The sequence below is a fragment of the Mobula birostris genome, chromosome 18 (assembly GCF_030028105.1).
Source record: "Mobula birostris isolate sMobBir1 chromosome 18, sMobBir1.hap1, whole genome shotgun sequence".
Lineage (NCBI taxonomy): Eukaryota > Metazoa > Chordata > Chondrichthyes > Myliobatiformes > Myliobatidae > Mobula > Mobula birostris.
The window spans coordinates 10,554,137-10,569,023 of record NC_092387.1 but is presented as its reverse complement, the minus strand read 5'-3'; the positions used below and the strand labels follow the sequence as shown (position 1 = coordinate 10,569,023).

The 14,887-nt window shown below is 42.1% G+C and overlaps 1 protein-coding gene across 1 annotated transcript in view; it reads right to left on the bottom strand.

Annotated features, from left to right (window-relative positions):
• The window catches only part of vps13c (vacuolar protein sorting 13 homolog C), a 387,871-nt gene that overhangs the window by 120,807 nt on the left and 252,177 nt on the right, over nt 1–14,887 (bottom strand). Inside the window, exons 58-60 of the mRNA XM_072282204.1 lie at nt 12,907–13,204; nt 12,077–12,460; nt 1,913–2,017 (exon numbers count right to left, since the gene is read on the bottom strand). Of these exons, the coding sequence (XP_072138305.1) occupies nt 1,913–2,017; nt 12,077–12,460; nt 12,907–13,204 (787 nt within the window). The remainder of the gene's footprint in view (nt 1–1,912; nt 2,018–12,076; nt 12,461–12,906; nt 13,205–14,887) is intronic.

The following is a 14,887-nucleotide window of genomic DNA, read 5'->3' as shown; positions in this document are numbered from 1 at the left end:
GTTTATTTGGCCTTTGATAAGGTTCCATATAGTACGCTGTCCTGGAAGAATAGATCACATGGAATCCACAGAAAACTGGCTAATTTAGTACACTATTAGCTTGATATGAGAAAGCAGAGGGTGATGGTAGAAGGTTACTTCTTGGGCTGGAAGCCTGTGGCTAATGGTGTGCCTCAGGGAGTAGTGCTGGCCCATTCTTATTTGTCAACCATATCAAAGGTTTGGACTAGAAAGTATAAGGGTACAAGGCATGCAGATGATATTAAAGTAGGTCATATCGTAGACAATGAAGAAAGTTAGCAAAAATTACATTGGGGGATCTTGATTAGCTGAATAGGTGGGCTGAGGAATGACAAATGCGAGTTTAATTTGGAAAAATGAAAATAGCTGCATTTTGGGAAGTTAAATGCAAGTAGGACTTTCACAAAGGACAGCACGGACCTTAGACCTTGGGGTATAAGTACATCATTCACTGAGAGTCACAGATAAACAGGGTGATGAAGAAGGCCTTTGGCATGCTGGCTGCTGTAGTTAGGGCCTCAAGTATAAAAGTTTGGAGGTCATGGTGTAATTGCACAGGACACTAGTAAGGCCATACTTGGAGTATTGTTTTGGTCACGCTGCTATCGGAAAGATGTTATTAAACTGGAAAAAGTGCAGGAAAGACTTAGAAGTATGTTAGCAGGATTTGAGGTACTGAGTTATTCGGACAGTTCAAGTTCAAATTTAATTGTCATTCAACCATACGTGAATACCCATGAATACAGCCTAACGAAACAGCATTTATAGCATATATAGAGCGCAAGTCCCCGACTGACAAGTGAGAGGTTGGAGAGGCTGAGATTTTATTTCTTGAAGCATACAAGACTAAGAGGTAACCTTGCAGAGGTGTATGAAAACATGAAGGGCACAGACAAAGTGAATGCACTCAGTCTTTTTCCCAAGGCTGTAAAGTCAAGAACTAGAAGGCACAGGTTTAAGGCGAGAGGGAAAATATTTAATAGGAGCCTGAAGGGCAATATTTTCACCTGGAGAGTAGTCAGTATATGGAATAAGCTAACAGAGGAAGTGGTTGAAGCAGGTACAATATTAAATTTTAAAAGAAAACTAGACAGGTCACGGATAGGAAAGAGGGATAGGGGTCAAATACCGTCAAATGAGTCTAGCTCAGATGAAAACCTTGGTCGTAATGGGACAAATAGCCTGTTTCCATGCTGAATCAACATAGCATGGCTAGTAGGCTTGCAGATGACACAAACATTGGTGTTATAGGAGACAGGTGGTATAGGAAGGTTGTCTAAGGTTATAACAAGATCTAGACCTAGATCAGCTGAAAAAAATGGGCAAAGTAATAGGAGATGGATCTCATCTCAGGCAAGTGTGAAGTGATGCATTTTAAGTTAAACCAGAGCAGAACGTACATAGTGAATGATGGCCCTGTGGAGTGTTGTTAAACAGAAGATTCTAAGAGTTACAATATCCTGATGAAGAGTCTTGGCCAAAACATTGACTGTTTATTTATTTTCATAGATTCTGCCTGACCTACTGATTTTCACCAGCATTTTGTGTATGTTGCTTTGGATTTCCAGCATCTACAGAACCTCTTGTGTTGAAACAGGTACATCATATGGAAAGGTTTAGAGGGATATTGACCAAATTCAGGCAAATGCAACTGTGCACATTGGTAAACATGGATTTTGGATCACAGGGCCTGTTTCCCTGCTGTATAACTCTATAAGGCAGTTACATAGGGTGAGCATTCTTTACAACACACTAGTCAAACCAAAAGTGGAAAATTATATAACCATAATGATAGCATAGTATTGATAACAAAAAATAATTATAACTGCATACCTGTTCAATACTTTTAGGCTAAGAATGTTCAAACTGCAGTACAACTGTGATCACTCACCAAATATTCCTTGTTTGTTGCAGGACACTTGACACATCCATAACTTCCCACAGTGTCTAAGGAAAAACCATTAGACCAGCCGCTGGTAGATATGCAGAGTTGAATCTGTTAGTGAAAAGAAAAATATATTTCATTTATTTTGACCAGCAGCTAATCCGGACATTAGATGTTGAGAGGAGGAGATATCACTTGGGTCCGCTGCCCAACTAGAAAAGGGAGCAGCAGGTCACAGCAACATAATAGAGGTTTGACCAGCGAATTGTTGCGAGAAACATAAGATTGTTATAGTAGGTGATTTTAACTTTCTACATCTTAATTGGGAATCCCATACTGTAAAAGTACTAGATGGACAGAGTTTGTCAAACGTATTCAGGGAAGTTTCCATCATCAATATGTAGAAGTCCAAATGAGAGAGTATGCAATACTGGATCTGCTATTAGGGAATAAGATAGGGCAAGTGACAGAAGTTTGTGTAGGGGAACACTTTGTAGCCAATGACCACAATGCAATTAGCTTCAAAGTAAATATGCAAAGAGATGGGTCTAGTCTGCAAATTGAGATTCTAAATTGGAGAATGACTAGTTTTGATGGTATCTGAAATAATCTGGCAAATGTGCACTGGGACAGCTGTTTTCTGGCAAAGGTATACTAGGAAAGTGGGAGGCCTTCAAAGATGAAATTTTGAGAGTACAAATTTATATGTGCCTGTCAGAATAAAAGGTAAAAAAAAGAACAAGTGTTGGGAAACTTTGTTTTCAAGAGATATTAAGGCCTTGGTTAAGAGAAAAAAAGAGGTACATAGCAGGTATAGGCAAGTAAGAACAAATGAGGTGCTTATGGAATACAAGAAGTGAAAGTAAACACAAGAAAGAAATTAGTAAGGCTAAAAGAAGACATAAAATTACTCTCACAGGCAAGGTGAAGGAGAATCCCAAGGGATTCTTCACATATGTTAAGAGCAAAAGGATTGCTAAGGATAAATTGGTCCTCTGGAAGACCAGAATGGTAATCCATGCATGGAGCCAAAGCAGATGGGGGCGATCTTAAATGCATTCTTTGCATTGTATTCATTCAGGAGACAGATACAGAGTCTATAGAAGTGAGGCAAAGCAGCATCAACTTCATGGACCCTGTACAGATTACAGAGGAGGAGGTGATTGCTACCCTGAGGCAAATCAGGGTCGATAAATTCCCCAGGGCCTGACAAGGTGCACCCTTGGACCCTATGGGAGGCAAGTGCAGAAACTGCCAGGGCCCAAGCAGGGATATTTAAAATATCTTCAGCAACAGGATAGCTACCAGAGGACTGGAGGATAGCCAATGTTGATCCGCTGTTTAAAAAAGTTCTAAACAAGGAAAACAGGAAATTAAAGGCTGGTGAGTTTGGCATCAGTTGTTGAAAGTTACTGGAAGGTATTCTAAAGGACCACATATATAAGTACTTGGAAAGACATGGGCTGATTAAAGATAGTCAACATGGCTTTGGGTGTGATAGGTCATGTCTAACCAATCTTATAAAGTTTGTCGAGGAAGTTACCAGGAAAGTGGATGAAAACAAGGCAGTGGATGTTGTCTACATGGACTTTAGTAAGATATTTGTCAAGGTTCCGCATGGGAGACTGGTCAAGGTTCAGCTGCATTAAGGTTGAGGTAGTAAATTGGATTAGACATTGGCTTTGTGGGAGAAGTCAGAGAGTGGTCATAGAAGGTTGCCTCTCTGACTGGAGGCCTGTGACTAGTGGTGCGCCACAGGTAGCGGTACTGAGTTCTTTGTTGTTTGTCATCCATATCAATAACTTGGATGAAAATGTGGTTAACTAGATCAGCAAATTTGTGGATGACACGAAGTTTGGGGGTGTAGTGGACAGTGAGAAAGTCTATCATGGCTTGGAGAGGGATCTACGTAAGCTGGAAAAATGGGCCAAATGGTAGATGGAAGTTAATGCAGACAAGGTGAGGTTTTGCACTTCAGTAGGACCAAACAGGGTAAATCTTACACAGTGAACGGTAGGGCACGGGGGAGTGTGGCAGAACAAAGTGATCTGGGAATACAGGTACATAATTCGCTGAAAGTGGCATCACATATAGATAAGGTCGTAAAAATGCTTTTGGTACACTGGCATTCATAAATCAAAGTACTGAATACAGAAGATGGGATGAAAAAGGATTTAGTGTTTTCCTAGCATATATGTCAAATAAACTCTCCTGATGCTTCCAGCTGGGTATAGGTATTGACTATAATCGACATTTTGATGACAGATTCTGCCATCTTCTTCAGGGATAATGCCTGGGTATGTCTAGACCTGTGGTATTTATTACCAGCCCCCGCCCATAGTGTGTCCCTCCTGATTGGTTAGTTCTCATCTAATCAAGTGTCCGCTCTCCCACCTTGTTTACAATTGAATTCCAGTTCTTACTTAGAGTGAGACCTTCGGCTTTGTTAAAATTCTTTTCTTCTAGTTTCATTTCAATGGCTTCCTTTATCAGGCAGTCCCAAAAGCCAATGGCACGGCACAGTAGTTTTGTGTTGCCAAAGTCAATCTTACAGTCATTGTGAATGCAGTGTTCTGTCCAGGTAACCCAAACAGATACGCCTCCTGTGCTCCTTGATACCGGTTTCCACTGTGTGTCCCATCTGGCCATTATATGCTTCTCCCTGTTCATAGGGAAGGTCTTTATGGGATGTGGGCGTCACCAACTAAGCCAGCATTTATTGCCCATCCCTAGTTGCCCTTGAGAAGGTGTTCATGAGCAGCCTTCTTGACCTATTGCAGTTCCTGAATAAGTTAGGGCTGTATTTACAACGTAGAAGACTGAGAGGAGATTTGATATTCATATAGATAGGGTAAATGCAACCAGGCTTTTTTCACTGAGGCTGGGTGCGACTACAATCAGATGTCATCGGTTATGGGCAAAAGGTAAAAAGTTTAAAGGGAATATAAGGCAAAACTTCTTCACTCAGAGGGTCGTGAGAGTGTGGAATGAGCTGTCAGCACAAGTGGTCCACACGAGTTTGATTTCAATGTTTAAGAAAAACTTGGATAGGTACATGGATAGTAGGGATATGGAGGGCCATGGTCCCGGTGCTGGTTGTAGGGAGCAGGCAGTTTAAATGGTTTTCGGCATGGACTTCCAGTCAAGATGGTGCCAGCAAACAACATTTCCTCAGATAACATCTCCCAGATAGCAAATCTGCCCAATCATTCCACTTTTTCTACTCGTTTTTTTTTGACTTGTTTGTGTTACAGAAACTGCTGAAGCCTGTAATATACAGGTTGAAACTCAAACGAAGGATCCAGTGCTGTGCTGTGCCCGGAGAGCTGCTTTGTGGAGATCAGAGATCTGGGGGCGGTGGGGGGGTTATGAAAAGGTCCAAGAACACAAGCTGACTCATGGAAAAGATCAGATAAAACCAGAGACAAGGTGCGCGGTCATGAACAACTCCATCTCAAGGAAGATTGAACCATCAAGGTGAATGCGGAGGGGGTCAGGGATGGCTCCCAACAGAGACCAACAGCAGCCGGATCGGCAGTGTTCAACCCCAAGTTGGCAACATTCGGACCCTTTCTGCGGTCACTCTACGGAAGTTGCAGAAAGAGTGCTCTCCTCGTATGCAGACAAAAAGATGTTTCCCATATTCTGAGATTTGTGTGATAATTGGACTGTATTTTCCTTCAGTTTTTCGGTGTTTTCTTTCTTGTTGATGATGGCGGATGGGCAATCTGCTAATTTTTGTGTTGGGGGGGTTTAGGGGGTTCGGTGTTACTGTTGCTGTTCTTTTCTATGAGTGAGGGGGTCGGACTGTTGCGTATAAGGGGTTGGTGATGTTATTGTGGCTGGTTTTTTTTGCTGCAGGGGAGGGGGATTTTGAGGTCGACAAGTTTCTTTTCTTTTCCATGCCGGTGGGGGTGGGGTAGTTGATGTCTTTTCATTCATCTATAACCATGGTATTTCTGCACTTAATGGCGATCTGGAGTAGACAAATATCAGAGTTGTATTGTACATGGATACTTTGACAATAAATGAACCCTTGAAACATTGACTAGATGGGCCGCAGGGCCTGATTCTGTGATGAGCAACACACTGGATAGTGGGGCAAAAGATTCTGACTGCTCATGATCTCTGATGCCTTTGATGAGGGGAATACATTTGATATTATTTAAGGAGTTTTATAGAGGTTAGCTTTATAATTACATGGACATTGAAATAAACGGTGAAATGCGGTCATTTGTGTCAATTCAAATTGGCAAGGATTGTGTCAGGCAGCCCCCAAGTGTCACCACTCTTTCAGCATCCACACAGCATGCCCAAAACTTACGAACCCTAACCATATAGTACTGTGCAAAAGGCTGAGGCGCCCCAGGCTGACGGAAGTTGCGGAGGAAGATGTGTTGGATGAAGATACTTATGAGGTGGTAGGTTAAGGACAAGAGGATCTCTATCACTGTTAAGGTGGCAGAAAGATGGAGTGAGCGCAGATGTCTGGGAAATGGAGAAGATATGGGTGAGGGCAACATCAATGATGGAGGAAGGGAAAGCCCATTCTTTGAAGGAGAAGGACATTTTAATTCCCATTCTGACATGATGCTCATGACCTCCTCATGTGCCACAATAAGGCTACCTTCAAGGTGGAGCAACACCGTATAATCTGCCAGAGTAGCCTTCAACTTGATGGCAGGAACATCGATTTCTCCTTTTAGTCCTGAAGAAGGTTCTCGGCTAAAACGTCAACTGTTCATTTCTACGAATGCTGCCTGAACTACTGAGTTCCTCCAGCATTTCCTGTGTGTTGCTTTGGATTTCCAGCATCTGCAGAATTTTTTGTTTTTACAGACCACTTTTCAAATAAATACTTGATTACTTAGTAGATAATAGGCCAATGAATGAATCATCATAAATAAAAACAGGTGCTAATGATCAATGACACAGTGAGCTATTGAACTAAAATGATTAACTGAAACAGGTATAGAAGGAATCAAAGTGGGTGAAGGACAACCTAACTAAAAGGTGAGGGTGTGGCAGATGTGACAACTTATCATCAACTCTTACACCATAGCAACAATGAGCACAGCAACAAGACACAAGGTAGTTATCCTGTATCAACAAAAATTTCGCGGCAGGCAGGATATGCTCTCCAAGCTCTTCTGAAGAAGCACAAAGGAACGGGCAAGGTTGAGGACTAGAAATGCAGTGGTCGGTCATGGAGATTGAGTGCAGCAGATGAGAGACAGATCAAATTGCGTCTCTTCTAAATTGGAAGAAGTCCGCCCCACTTGAGAAGTCTTGGCAAAAGTGGACTTCATGGAAGAGTACGCTGCCAAAAAGCCATTCCTCTAAATGGAAACAAGGCTAAGGAGACTCACCTATGCACAAAAACACAAGGACTGGGGTGCTGAACAATGGCAGCAGGTGCTCTGGATTGACGAGACAAAATTTGAAATTTTTGGGTCAAACAGGAGGCAGTTTGTCCATAGAAAAGCTGGAGAGCACTACATGGATGAGTGTCTGCAGCCAACAGTGAAGCAAGGTGGAGGTTCCCTGAAGGTTTGGGGTTGCATTTCTGCAAATGCAGTTGGTGATCTGGTCAGAATTAATGGAATCCTCAATACTGAGAAGTGCAAGCAGCTTCTCATCCATCACACAATACCATCAGGAAGGCATCAGATTGGTCCCAACTTCAATTTGCAGCAGAACAGTGACCCCAAACACATGGCCAAGGTCATAAAGAACAATTATCAGTGGGAAAAAAATAAGGGAGTTTTGCAACAGATGGCATGGTCTCCACAGAGCCCTGATCTCAACATTATCAAGGCTGTCTGGGATTACCTGGAGCGACAGAAGCAAATGAGACAACCAAAGTCTGAAGCAGAACTGTGGCAAGTTCTCCAAGATGCTTGGAACAACCTACCAGCCAATTTTCTTATAAAACTGCACGACAGTGTACCCAAGAGAAGTGATGCAGTTTTAAAGGCAAAAGATGGTCAAAACGAATATTGATTTGATGTAGTGTTTTACTGTTTACTGCTCTTTAAAGTATTTTTTTGATATTTCAAAACTTTTCATTTCATTATTTTTGAAAGCATCTTTACAGAATCTTTTTTACATGTGTCTGAGACTTTTAAACAGTCCTGTATGCCTTTGATATATGGGAGGAACCAGGAGCACTCAGAGGAAGCTCATGTGGTCATGTGGAAAATGTACGAACTTCTTACAGACAGCAGCAACCTCCGATATTACAGCAGCAAACTGTAAAGCATTATGCTAACTAGGTTACTATGCATTTTGACCACAAGAATTTTTTATTTTGTTTTTAGTTCACAAGGAAAATTGTGATACTTCTGTATCTTGTTTTAATTTATTTCTGGATTGGAGATGGTTAATTGGGTGTAGCTTAATTTGTAATAACATTTCATATTTATCATTTAGACATCACCCTGGATTTCCTTCTAGTTCTCTCTTTACAGTCCCGCTTGGTGGCGCAATAATATCAGCACCGGACTCTGGAGCAAAGGTTCCCGAGTTCGAATCCAAGTCAGGTTGAGCATCGAGCTAGCAACTCGGCCTTGTAAAAACAAGAATAGCTTGCTATGAAAACACCATCATGACAGTGCCCCAATAACTCCACTGCTGAGTTAAGGGCTATTCTTCTTCTTCTTCTCTCTTTACAAGCCGCATTCTGTGTATCCTGGTCCTCAACATCTGCTCTTGGTTCACTGCTACATGCCTTCCACTTAAACCAACAGATGATCAAAGCTAAATATTTTGGCATCACATCAGGAGTACATGTATTAGTTGGGGTCAAAAGACCTTTAACATTCTGGTGACCATCGTGGTTTAAGGGCTTCAGTAAAGTTGGAGGACAAGTGGATCAGAATGCACTGGAGAGTTGTTAGTGGAGCAAAAGAGGATGAGAGGACATTTGACAGCAATAAACTGTGGTGACTTAATCAGAATAATTTACCGAATATTGTTGCCATTAATAGTTGGTTCAATCACAAGGAGTGATTGATTTAAAATGTTGGGGAAAATATCCAAGGGAATTATAAAGAAAAAAAATTAAATGGAATGCAAGTATCATTTGGAATTTCTTATGTGTTGGGGTGACTGGAACTGAAATGGACAAGACTTAAGAGAATATTATTGCAAGGCCTTGGGGTGGGGGGAAGATGAAACAGAAGAGACACACTATCCTCTTCCAGGAGCTGTGTGATTCTATTCCAATAAGTGTGAATATCCCCCACCAATCCTTCATGAGCTGGTAGAGTTTCCTAATGAAAAAGAACCCAAGGCAACACTAAATGCAGAAAAAATGAAGACAGAATGACAGAAGAAATGCGTAGAACTTGGGAAGGAAGTCATAAAAACTACAAAAGCCAAAGAGGAATAGCTCATCCCACTTCACCTTCTGGGATGAAGAAGCCAACGCACTGAATTGAAAAAAGGCTGCACAGTGTTATAATTTCAGCCAGCTCTATCATGGGCACTAGCCTCCTCCACCATCTTCAAAAAATGATGCCTCAAGAAGGCAACTTCCATCATTAAGGACCCTTAGCATTCAGGACATATCTTCTTCTCATTATTCCCATCAGAGAGAAGGTACAGGAGCCTGAAGACAGATACTCAATGTTTTAAGAGTAGCTTCTTCCTCTTCGCCATCAGGATTCTATACGATCCATGAACCTATGAATATTACCTCATTTTTTTTCCCTTTTTGCACTACTTGTTTATTTGTTTTGTACTTTCTGTTAAAACTTGAGTGTTTTTAAAATGGTGACTGGTAGAATCTGGGGGGAGGTGATGAAAATGTGGAGAAGGAATAGATAAGTGTAGTCTCATGTAAATGCATGCTTGATGGTTAGTTGAAGGGCCTGTTTCTGTTTTTTTCTCTCTCTCTCTCTCCCCGCCCCCCACCCCGACCGGCACAATGACACAGTTGGCAGCTTACGGACCCGAGTTCAATCCTGACCCTAGTAACAGTCAGTGTTGAGTTTACAAATTCTCCCTATGACTGTGTGGGTTTCTTCCAGGTACACCAGCTTCCTCTCACATTCCTAAGATATCTGGGGGAGGAGGCGGGAATGTGGGAAAGTTAATTGGCCACTGTAAACTGCCCCAGTATTAATTTTTATTTGGAGATACAGTGCAGAATAGGTCCAATGAGCTGCACCACCTAGCAACCTAGTCTCATTCCTAATTACAGAATTTGGTTCTTTAAAGCTGTTGTAGCCCTGTTTGGGGGGGGGGGGGGCGTAGAGAAGGTAGTGGAGGCAAGCTCCCTCTACCTATTAAATGATCACAAAGGCATGCGTCTCAAATATCCTCTGAAAATCAAGTCCAGCTCTTGGACTTGACGTGTGGCTTAACTATTAAGCCTGGCAAAACCGTTTCTACTGACCAGAGAAGGGGCAAAGGCAGGTTGCTGACGCCTTTAAAATCAGTTGCTTTGGGTAGATGGGGCTCATCAGCTATGGTTAACAGCTCATCAAGGAGCTCAAACCTCTGTTACCTTGTGCTATATGCACTCATGGAGAAGGCTTTATTAGTAAACCCACGGAAAAGTCCAGAGCTGGAGTCCTTAACACAGTCCTACGTTGAGTTCAGCACTGATTGGCATCTCCTGCAACAGTGTCGATGCCAAACTGCATTGGTCTCTGCCGTTTCTTTGGATTCATCAGCTGTGTGGAGAGGTGGAGCCTGCTGCAGGGGCCACAAGGGAATCACATAGACAACTAGTACACAACCTCCATGGTCCACCCTGACCTATGTGAATCATAGAGCAGTTTACAATAACCAATTAACCTACTAACCAGTATGTCTTTGTATGTAAGGGGTAGATCTGAGGGTGACAGAACAAAATACATGGAGTATAAACCGTGATGAATGTCTATCTCTACTGCCTGTTACACCGCTGGTGATTCGGGTAGCAATGAAGGTCCTCCATCTCTGACGGTGTTCAGGGCATCATTCAATGTGTCAGTAGCTTGGTTTTCACTACTGTCGATTATGCAACTTCTGGGTGGATACTCAGTAATACTGTCACACTCAGATGTAGAAGGATTCTTCATTGCCATTTCTCTAACAAGTTTTGTTTTCCCAGTCAGGGTTCTTAGCCCTGAGCTGAACCACCAAACCTGGAGAACCAATGGACCACTCTTAGTCTGGCCTCTACCCTTTGACCTGTTTGGCATGGGTGATCCTACCAAGAGCCAAAGCATAAAACCCTGACTCCAGCCAAAATAGCTCTCCAGGTCATTGAAGCACAAAAGCCTCCAAACCCCACAACAAGTTTGTGGTCCTCTTGGAGGTGCAATTAGTATAGGGCTAGTGTAAACTGTACTTGATAATTGGCGTAGATGTACATTTTAGGTACAATGACGTATGACTATCTCAGACTTACAAATAAACATGCAGAAGTGCATCACTTCTGGGATATGAACATTGATGCAAGATCAGCAATGCACAATTTCAAAAACTCCAATGAACCATTTCATTTGCCATGCTATTTCACAGGATATCACACATGAACAGGGAGGATATTTGTCTACCCTCATACAGGTTTCGCATGCTTGGTGCTTTTAAACCTGAGTTCCATTATTTTGCATTTATAAAAAACTGATGAAAGGAGGTTTAAAATAAAGTTACAAGAGACTACAGATACTGAAACCTGGAGCAACAAACAAGATGCTGGAGGAACTCAACAGGTCGGGAAGTATCTGTGGAGGGGAATCAACAGTCGACGTTTCGGATTGACCCTTTCATCTGGATCATTCATCTCAGTCCAGAGAGAAGGTCTCACCTCAAAACAACGACACTCCATATCCTTCCACAGACACTGAGATCACCCAGCATCCTTTTGGTTCTTGCAAGAGATTTAAAACAGTGAAGGAAGATCTTCAATAAAATGAAAACAACAGGAATTCTGCAGATGCTGGAAATTCAAGCAACACATATCAAAGTTGCTGGTGAACGCAGTAGGCCAGGCAGCATCTGTAGGAAGAGGTGCAGTCGACGTTTCAGGCCGAGACCCTTCGTCAGGTCAATAAAATGATACTGTTTAAGTTATCCTTTGTACCCTTATACCTTTCCCTTTTCAGAATTAAATATTTTAAATGGAATATTTCGTTGTTTCCTTGAAATGATGTATCCTAAAGAAATAGTACATACCTTATTTTTGCTGAAAATATTTTTTCGTTTGAAAGAAAACAGGATGACATCAGAGAAGTCAGCAGGATGCTTCACATGTATATCCTCTGCCCGATACTGCAGAACTCTTGAGGTTTTATTAATGATCCAGTATGGGCTGTAAACAGACAAAACCAGAAGGCCACTAACTTTCCCAACATGTATAAGCAAATCAATGCTCATGCCAATTTCATCAGTGAAGCACACTGGGAAAAACTCAGGCAGCCCATCTTCAATTTTAACACGGCCAATCCAGTTCCTGCCTTGATATTTAACGAGCCCTAGTTCCAAGATTTCCCCTCTGATTCTGCAGCACAGTATATCTGCTGAGCATCCTTCAGCTAGTTCATAAGTTTCAGCAGTAGCCTGTAGTGAAAAAAAAACATGGATAAGTGCAAGTTCAAATCTTTTCAGAGAAAAAATAACCTTAAAGGCAGTTGCTGCTACATTTTGGAAGAAAAATTCAAGAGAATTTCAAGAAGGTGCGAGAGCACCAGGGCCAAAAGGTACATTTTCTCAGAAGTGGCAGAAATAAATGAATTAAAATGTGGATTCCAAGAAATTATAAACAAGAGACAAGGAATACAAAAGCAAATTAGTTAATCTAACTCAGAAAATAGGAGTAAGCCATCATTACTAGCCTGCTCTGCTATATAACAAGATCAGATCAGGGCTGATCAACCACTGCAATACCACATTCTCACCATCTTCCTGTACTCCCTGATATTCACCCATCTTAAACATTCAGACTAAAGCTATGCTAACAAGCCGACAAAAAGAAGAAAGTTTTTATTTTCATGAGATGTATTCACCTCTAACATATAAGTGAGACGATATGGCAGAAGATTCTTGATAGTAACTGTGGGGCGGAGATGAATGATGTAGGCTGGATCCCACTCCTCTTCACCATGGCTATTAATGAAGTTCAGTTCATCAGGAATAGCAATGGTATTTATTATGAGTGGTAAACAGCCTATGTCACTTGAAGGACATTGCAGTGTACATTGGATTTCTGAGCTCCTGTGAAGTTCTTCCTTCCATGTAATATATGTTGTTGATGCTTTGAATTTATTCCCCACTTCTCCCGATGGTTTTAAAAACAAGTGGTCTCTAAAACAAAACACATGACTTAATACTTCATACAATGTAGCAAAATTTATGCACCTTACGCTGTCTCTAGCTTGAGAGGAAAAATAAAGTTCTGCTAAGTAAACAAGCTGCATATTCTTAGTATTCTCAGGGCTCCAGATGTTAATGTTTCACGTTATAACACAATACCTAACATATAATGGACATAAATAACAGTAGTTTTTAAAAAAAACATTTGGATTGAAGTTTCAGAGGAATATGGGAAAAGCATGGGCAAATGGGAACAGTTTACTCGGCACCATGGCCAACATGAACGAGTTAAACCAAAGAACCTGCTTCTCTGCTGAATTACTTTGTGATGCTGATCTATACATCCATCCCATTTCCAACCTGGAGATTCACTCATCATCCCTGACTGCCTCCAGCTCCCTCAGTCCACCAATCATTGATGGCTCCTGCCTCAGCATTCCCCCTCTTCTCTTTATATTGTCCATTTTCCCTCTCCACAATTAATCCTGATGCAGGGCTTTGACCTGAAAAGTTGAGAATTCCTTCCTCCACTCCCGCATTTGCTCCTCAAACTGCTGAGTTCACCCAGCATATTGTTTGTTGCTAATTTAGAGCAACATGCACAAAATGCTGGAGGAACTTAAATCAGCTAACATCAATAGAGAGGAATAAACAGTCGATGGATCGGGCCAAGACCCTTCATAAGAGCTGGAAAGGAAGGGGGAAGAAGCCAAAATAAAGTGGTGGGAGAAGGGGAAGGAGTACAAGCTGGAAGGTGATAGGTGTACCCAGGTGAGGGGGAAGGTAGGTGGCTGTGGGAGGGGGGGATGAAGTGAGAATTAGGGAGGAGATAGGTAGAAAAGGTAAAGAGCTTAAGGAGGAATCTGATAGGAGACGAGCGTGGACCAAGGAAGAAAGGGAAGAGGGGCATTGGAGGGAGTTGAGGAGAAGAGAAGGAGTAAGAGGGGAGCCAGAATGGGACATGCAAAAAGACAGAATGGGGAGGGGGGAGGAATTACTGGAAGTTAGAGCAACCAATGTTCATGCCATCAGGTTGGAGAATATCCAGATTGAACAGGTGTTCCTCCTCTAACCTGAGAATGGCCTCATTATGGCAACAGAGGTAGCCATGGACTAACACATCAGAATGGGAATGGAAAGTAGAATTAAAATAGGTAGCCACCAGAAAATCCCACCTGTTATGGCAGGCAGAGCAAAGGACCTCAATGAAGTGGATTCCAAACTATGTTAAGTCTCACCAATGAAGAGGAAGCCACAAGGGGAGAATTGGATACAGCAGATGACCCTGACAGACATGCAGGTGAAGTGTTGCCTTACCTGGAAGGACTATTTGATGCCATGAATGATAGTGAAGATGAGGTGAAGGAGCAGATGCAGGATTAAATACCAGGAGGGAGATCACTGAGGAGAGACAAATGGACAAGGGAATCAAGGGAGAGCAATCCCTACTGAAAGCAGAAAATGGGGGAGAGGAAAAGATGTGTTTAGTGGTAAAATCCAATTAAAGATGACACAATTACAAGAATGATGGCCAGTGTGGGGTGGTAAGTAAGGACGAGGGGAACTCTATCCCTGTTATGGAGATGGGACAATGGGGTGAGCACGGATGTCCGGGAAATAGAGGAGACAGGTATTAAAGACGGACCAAGTAAATTTGAGGACAGGGTGGAAGTT